This window comes from Bufo gargarizans, chromosome 2 (assembly GCF_014858855.1).
Source record: "Bufo gargarizans isolate SCDJY-AF-19 chromosome 2, ASM1485885v1, whole genome shotgun sequence".
NCBI lineage: Eukaryota > Metazoa > Chordata > Amphibia > Anura > Bufonidae > Bufo > Bufo gargarizans.
This window is the reverse complement of record NC_058081.1, coordinates 134,168,644-134,176,859: the sequence shown is the minus strand read 5'-3', so window position 1 is coordinate 134,176,859 and position 8,216 is coordinate 134,168,644. Positions and strand designations below refer to the sequence as shown.

At 42.6% G+C, this 8,216-nt stretch overlaps 1 protein-coding gene across 1 annotated transcript in view; it reads right to left on the bottom strand.

The window, feature by feature from the left end:
* Positions 1-3,536: 3,536 nt before the first annotated feature.
* The window catches only part of ABHD2 (abhydrolase domain containing 2, acylglycerol lipase), a 54,756-nt gene continuing 50,076 nt past the window's right edge, over positions 3,537-8,216 (bottom strand). Inside the window, exons 8-11 of the mRNA XM_044283209.1 lie at positions 6,288-6,389; positions 4,054-4,123; positions 3,882-3,966; positions 3,537-3,748 (exon numbers count right to left, since the gene is read on the bottom strand). Of these exons, the coding sequence (XP_044139144.1) occupies positions 3,552-3,748; positions 3,882-3,966; positions 4,054-4,123; positions 6,288-6,389 (454 nt within the window). The 3' untranslated portion in view covers positions 3,537-3,551. The remainder of the gene's footprint in view (positions 3,749-3,881; positions 3,967-4,053; positions 4,124-6,287; positions 6,390-8,216) is intronic.

Sequence of the window (8,216 nt, the reverse complement as noted above, 5' to 3'; positions counted from 1 at the left end):
TTGCTCCAATTCTTCTGCTACATTTATTTCAGGTTGGCAGCTCAGGGGGCATGTCCTTTTTCAGGGAGTGTGTCATTTCTGCTGTAGCTCTTTCCTTGTAACTGCCACAGCTTCTAACAGAAGACATGACTGGTAGCAGTTGAAGATTTAAACTGAACGTGAGTGACCACCTCAGTGAGGTGGGCAGAGGGAGAAATAAAGAAATAAACAAACAGCAGGTGGCGCTAATCACATACATTTTATTGAATAGCTCAGTGGTTATAGTAAATGACTAATATATTTTTTGTGGCACAACCCCTTAAAAGGAAAAAAGTGCTACCAGTAGGGTTCCTTTCTCCTGGCATGCAGATTATTGTGGTCACTGCAGTATGACGCCTCTGCCAGCAGCGGCTTATATCCTTCGATAACTAAAGAGATCAGGCATGTTGAAGTTCAACACTTATTTCACCCCAAATCTGCCAGTGGGGGAAAGTTGAGCCACCCCATACAGGTAAGATGGCCAGCTGGTCCCGTAGAAATTGACAAGTTTGTCTGACATTTGTCTAATGTGTCTGGCTGTTTTACTCGCCAAAATTGGGCTCTTTAAATACATGACTCAAGGGTCCCTTTCAAACTGGAGACTGATCTGTAAGAAATACAATCTGTCTAGATGTCTTCTTTGGAAAAGCCAGAAGAAACCTACAACACACAAAGAAAACAGCATCTTCTCCTATTTACCCATAAACATGACCATGAATGGAAAGTTCATCAGCGTGATAAAGAAGCATATCCACAAACTGTACCACAAGAGAGACACAACATAACAGATAGGATGTTCTCAGACCAACAAACATATATACCACACACACATTCACAAAAATAATCTCACTGCAAAACTGATAGCTAAGAATCCAGGTATAGAAAAACACAGAGAAGATGCCAGCTTTCCAAGCCCTGTAAGTAAAGACCCTGTTTTCCAAGAAGCTGTAAAGTGCTGATCAGAGAGGAAAGAACATAAAATTACTTCCTAGATCTACAGCAGTCAGCAACTGCTTTATGGCTATGTGGACTACACTGTTATGCTGTAATCTAAAGCAAAACTAACAATATCCCATTAAATACCTGGCCAATGGCTGTTCTTTAACTCTAAGCTTACAACTTTGGTAAAAACAAAACTAATAATGTGCAATTCAAAACACAGAAAATGCAAAAATGCAAATGTACTAGTTTATACAAGACAATAACCCCGCTTGTTCCCTAGGTCAGTGTAACCTTAAAGAGGACCTTTCACTTGTATAAACTATGTGAACTGAGTATGCTGCCATAAAGAGCTGCGCCCGGGGATCTCACTGCACTTACTATTAGGTTTTTTCTCCCAGGCTGTGAGCTGTGCGCTGCGATTGGCCAGCACTGCAGCCTAGGAGAAGGAGACGCCCACAGGACAAGGGAAGACCCGCCTACTATAACTTAAGGAGCAAAGGTACCGGAGCCTATAACGGGAGAAGGGAGCGGCGCCCGGGGATAATAGTAAGTGCAGTGAGATCCCCGGGCGCCGCTCTATATGGCAGCATACTCAGTTCACATAGTTTATACAAGTGAAAGGTCCTCTTTAAATGATTAAAGTTCATACCTCACAAATAAACTTACATGAGAATGCACCCATCAGTTCACCAGGAGTCCATTTTAAGGGGGTTCTCCAGGAACGGTATAAAAATTGCCTCCAGCAACCCATCCTAGAATGTAACTTGTAGAGCTGCTTAGTGGGATAGAGGCCTCTGTACAGTGCACTCTAGCGCAGCATTCACTTCACAAAGCAGAGACCTGCTGTTAGGCTGCTCAGCCTGACAGCATCTCTCATGTACGATTACTCCATCACTATCCACTGTAATGCTGTGCAACCCTGCTGTATAAGAGATGGTAATGATGTGATCCTGTGGGCAATATGCTCGTGGCTGAGTAGTCTGACAGGAACAGGGGACAGGATTGCTCTGCAATAGACAATGGTGATGCAATCTTGCTCCCCACTACTGTCAGGCTGTTCAACCATGACACATATTGCACACAGAATCCCATCATTACTATCTATTGTAGAGCAGAGTTCCTTCTCTACAATAGATAGTAATGGTGCAATTGTGCATGAGATATGTTGTCAGGCTCACCAGCCCGATAACAAATCTCAGCAGTGTACAGTGAATGCAAAGAAGGGTAATGAGGCCCCGTGCCCCTTCACCAGCATTACAAGTGGAGGCAACCCGCCCTTGTCACAGTCTTAGGCCATTTTTAAACCATTCCCAGAGAAACCCTTTAAAGTAAAACAGTTATTTTTTACCTAAGGCTTCAGCACAATTCTGCCTCATTTATCAAAACGGTCTACATGAAAACCATTGTTGCCCAGAGCAAGCAACCAATTCCCAGCTTTCATGGTTTAAAACTGCCCTGGTAAAATGAAATCGGCTCTGTGATTGGTATGGGCAACAAAGAGTTTTTCTTTTAGACAATGACACCCAACTGTCTTGGCTTGTTCAAGTCAATAAAACATTTGGCCCACAAAGCTGAATTATGCAGGCCCAAATATTGCTCATGAGGTAAATATGAATAAGCAATGGATGTAGAACAATGAAGTCTATGATGGTTTTCAGAGACGCTAAAGGCCACAAATTAGTTCCTATATATATACCCCAATATTGGCATGACAGGGACATGAGGCATCATCCTATTATAAGTTCCTGGTGAAACTACAGGATGCATATTGGTCTTTCTTACAAATTTCTTTCCTCCACATTTTAAAATGCAGCGTAACTATGACATTGATTCAACTTCTAACCTTCTCCAGACAGAGAAGATTTTGGAAACCATTTAAAAATGGCCCAAGGCAACCAAGACAGTTTTTCTTTTAGTCAGTGTCATAATTCTGTCCTGTGTTTCTTCTTATGATGGGACATTACTTGGCATACGTACTACAAACAGACTGCATTACTCTGAAATAAGACAAATCCACAAGACAGACTGTCATCATTTAAGTGCTGTGTCCCTCAAAAAATGTGTACCTCTAAAAACAACAGACCCCAATAGTACATTTTAAGATAAGTTAGCTCCCTTCAAGTGTCCAGTCTTGCTTTGTAGCAAAAGTCTAAGTTATACTGAACCAATGCAATGACTCACATAGGTGTCAACTTGACTTCCATAAAGTGGAATGCACGTTCAGCATTGAAAAATATCAATAGTCCAGACCAGGTGTTTGCAGGGTAGACAAATATCTACTTCAGCACACAATATATTGATAGAAATACAATGGCCTTGCTGTACTAAACAGCAATAAATAGAATATATATCCTACATAAAGCACTGCAGCAGCTAACCAGAATGGGAGTGCAGAAGGTCTGTAGGCTCACAGTGGAGTCATGGCCTCTTCCCTTCTAGTTTTACTGCAAAGATTATCTTGACAGACCCATGTAATGGTGGGCAGCTGCGCAAAAAAAATAAAAAGACAGTAACAGTTAGTAAGGAATTATAAATGGATAAAAAACTAAATTGGTAGGCAGGTTTTTGGGAAGGTGACTGAAGTGCTGCGTTTAAAGGTGTTCAGACTGCGCAGGTTCCTTGTCAGAGCACTGGGATTTATTTCGCTCCCACTGACAGATGGCATTGGAGTACTGCACCAGAAGTTTATCCATCCAAGTCAGAGGCTCTGGGAAGAGTACTGCACCTTCAAAGAAGCCAAGATGTCCCCCGTGAAGTGGCAAAACCACCATGACGGTCTCCTTCTTGTCTACACAGAAATCAAGCACAAAACAGGAGGTTAGTGGGATAGGTACAGGCTAGACTGAACCAATATCCAAACCAAAAGAAGCTACCCGTATCGATCACCCATCAAAGTGTTCACAGCACAGCCAGACACTTACCTGCCAGAGACTTTGGAATGGACAGTAAGCTTTCATGGACTAGAGGGTCATCCACAGAATTAACCAACATGAGTGGCACATGAATCTGGAATGAAACAAAAGATTGACCTCAGAAGTGCACACACACAAAAAAAAGCAACATGACGTGAAAGCACAGTAAACCACTGCTTACATTGTGCAGATAACGGACGCAGCTTTCTGCTTCGTAGTACTCCTTAAGAGACTTGTAGCCATGGAACTTTCTGATAGAAGACACAAAACAAAAACAATTAAATGGTAACAGAGAAGACATGTTAAATGGGTCTCCAGATTTTTTATACTTATGGCCTAGCCTGAGAACAGGCCATCATTACCAGATCAGCGGAGGTCTGACATCTTGTACCTCCGCCAATCAGCTGTTTCAGAGTACAGGGAAATGAATGGGAGCAGCGCTGCAGTTACTGTACCACTTCTGTTCACTATACCATGAGGTGTAGTTCCGGCACCAACTTAAAGGGAACCTGTCACCAGTTTTATGGTGTCCTAACTAAGGGCAACATAAATAAGTGACTGATTCTCTTAGCAAAATGCTGGGTCACTTTCTTTAATTGACCCAGTCAATCTGCCAACATCTTGTATTGAAAAGCTCCAGCTGATAATGATGAGTCATGAATATTCATGAGCTCCTGACTCTCCCCGCCCACCTGCTGCTGAATGACAGTTTGTTTCCATATGAACCAGCCGCAGCTAGGCAGGGGAGTGGCATTGGCATGCGACATCTTTGTGTGTATATTATGAGGTAACATCTATCACACCAGTAAGTGAATACATCTAAAGGTACTTTTTAGTAGTTAATGATTGTATATAATTAGTTAGATTATAATCAAATATCCACATGACAGGTTCCCTTTAAAGGGGCTGCCCTGCAATCTATACTGATCATCAGGATAGGTAATCAATATCTGATCAGCAGCGATCACATGGCGTCTCCTCTGGAGCTGTGGCGTAGTGAAATTCCAAGTACTAGCTCTATTCAAGTGAGTGGAGCGAGTACTTGTCGTTACACTGCACCTCCGTAACTTCGGAGACGACGAGCAGTGTAATGAAGAGAAAGCAGTGCTCGCATGGAGCACAGACACCTCTTCAAACAACAGATCACCAAAGGTTCCAGATGTCATACCCCCACCGATCAGATATTGATCACCTATCCTGACGATATGTCATCAAAGTGGCTGGGCAACCCTCATAAAAGGTGTTGTCCCACAAAAAATATTCAAAATTTTTCAAACTAGCACCTGCATCTGAATACTTTTGTAATTGTTAGTAAATGTAAGTAATTAAAACATTAGTATAGTCACTGAGTTATTAAAAATAGGTGGTCGCACATGCTCGGTTTAAAGAGGTTTACTGAGATTTTAATACTGATGACCAATCTTCAGGTTAGGTCATCAGTATCTGATCAGTGGGGGTCAGATACCCAGGACCCCAGACAATCAGATGTTTGAGAAGGCAGCGGCACTTGCAGTAGCAGCAGCTTTTCCTAGGCCAGCGACAACACATTCATCGGTTACATGGTCGAGGTACAGCTCAGCACCACAGAACAAGCACAGCCGCTATCGCGCTGTGCTTGGCAAGCTGCAAGAAGGACGTGGCACTCACTGGAGCGCCAGTGCTTCTCAAACAGCTGATCGGCGGGGTCCCAGGTGTCAGACCCTCACCGATCAGATACTGATGACATATCCAGAGTATAGGTCAGTGGTGGCGAACCTATGGCAAGGGTGCCAGAGGCGGCACTCAGAGCCCTCTCTGTGGGCTCCAACACCCTGGAAACAGTCTATGGTGTACCAATATGCGTTAGACGCTTCCTGCCCTTCATCAGCGCAGGGCGCACTATGGACAGCACAGGCAGCGCACTGAATGTGGGCAAGCTATGTTAGCTAAATGATAAAGTATATGGAAGATATACTATAGTGGACTGTAGTATTCAGGTTACATTGCTGCGTTGGCACTTTGCGATAAATATGTGGGTTTTGGGTTGCAGTTTGGGCACTCTGTCTCTAAAAGGAACATGTTCTATTCTTGTCCGCAATTGTGGACAAGAATAGGCATTTCTATAGGGGGTGCCGGACGGGTGTATTGCAGATCCGCAATGCACTACGGATGTGTGAATGGACCCATAAGAATACTCCTAATCAGATATGTACCTCCGAACCAGATGCATCCATTATGCACAGAATATCACCATTATAAGGATTTGTTCACTTAAGAGTATTTCTGCCTAACTTCTTTTTTTTTTTGTAATCTATTAAACTTTTTACCTGACCAACCGATTATTATACTAATGGAAAAGTCTAATACTGATCATGAAAAGCTGTCACTTGGAGTTGCTATTGGCCATAAATAAGATGAATGATATACTGCGCTTACCTCATGACAGTATCGTCAATCTGCATGAGAGACGTGGCTGTATACAGTCTACTGAGAACCGAATCTTCAAATATTTTTCTGCTGTCCGCAAATAGGGCATGTCTAGAAGACGGAAAAACAAGGTGGAGAAGAATCTGTCAAAATCAGTATACAAGTCACAGCCATTTATTTTTTTGTAGAAAACCTGTCAGGAGCAATGTACTTCTATCAGGTATGTAGAGTATACATCTAAGAAGCAAATTCTGTAAGGCCCATTTCTCATCTGCCTAGGTCTTTACAGTCAGCTTCAGTTAAGCCTGCGGCTGAAATGTCACATCTTATTAAAAGTAATTGATGACCAATCCTTAGCATAGGTCATTCATATCTGATCAGTGGGGGTCCAACTCCTGGCAACCCCCTGATCTACTGCGGCACTCACTCTTCTTAGGCCGGTGATGTCATTCTCAACGGTCACATGGTCTATGAGCAACTTAGTCCCGTCCAAGTGAAAGGACCTGGGCTGCTATACAATGTATGACAAATTGCATGGTAACCTGTGAGGAGGCTGCAGCGTTCACCAGAGCAAAGCAGCTTCTGTAAACTGACTGCCCGGGTGCCAGATCCCCCCTGATCAGATACTGATCAGCTCTCCTGAGGAAAGGCCACTAATATCGAACTACTGGAAAACCCCATGTACATCATTGGTCACAGACGAGGAATGTATGGAGAAAACTCAGGAGCCGGGCCTGATCCATACACCGTGAGTGTCAGCAGTGTTGATTCCTGAAGTTTAACTGCCCTGTCCTCCAGTCACCAACTTCAATGTCATTATGAGGTGCTAATCAGTTGATGACCTATCCTGAGGATAGGCAATCAATATTAAAATCCCGGAAACCCCTTTAAAAAAAAAAGCGGTGCTTCTTTAAATAGTTCCATTAAAAAAATATATAGCTTGTCTTGCAAATAACAAGCCTTACGTTGATGGAATTGTTTTATTCTTTGAAGGCGGGGATGAAAAAAACTAAAATGTTGCTGCCAAAATTGGCCTGGTCCTTAAAAAAGCACTCGCACAAACATTTGTATTCCCTGGCCTGTTACAAAGGTACATGTAAAGATGTAAACTGTAGTGAAGGTAATCTTCTTACCAGTGATGTATTTGTGAATAATAACCTCCCTTCTGATCCTCAGCTGTGTCATGTGACCAGCACTCTGATCTCCCAATGACACAGGACAGGAAGTCAGTTACGTCTCTGTTCATTTCTAGGAGACAGACATTGAGGCTCCCATAGGAATACATAGAGAAACTAACTTCCTGTCCACACATAAGATGCTGTGTTATTTGGAAAGTCAGAGTGCTCTTCACATGACACAGCTGCGAATCAGAAGAGAGGGGATAACTCACAAAAAAAGGATATGTCAGAAACAAAAGCCAGGTGCAGATGTGAACAAAGCCCAATAGCATATGTATAGCAAATATCTGTTGCCCAAAAACACATGTTGGGAAATGGGCCGAAGATGTAATTGCTAGAGTCCATAAGTTCTAAGGACAAACTGCACACACAGAGGGGTTGGACAGTGCAATGCTGCCTTGATTCATTAGGCTATGTTCACATCTTGCTCCTATTTTAATTGCTTTGCTGCTTTATACTAGGTGAAAATCTAACAGAAGTTCGGTATCAGCTGCATGCCTTGAACATGAATTGCACCCAATGGACTGTTAGCTATAATGGGGTCTATTGTATTTCCATCAGGGAGGTTGGCATCTTTACTAGACAAAATAGAGAAGGAATCTGTGGCACAGGCAGATATGAACCAAGCCTTACATTGGTTTTACTTACAAATACTAGAACTGTTTTTTTATGTAAGGAATAAAAATAAAGGTAGAAATAAAGAAAATGCTGCGATACCCTCATCAGCTATTTGATCACCTAAAAGGACAATTCTACAACA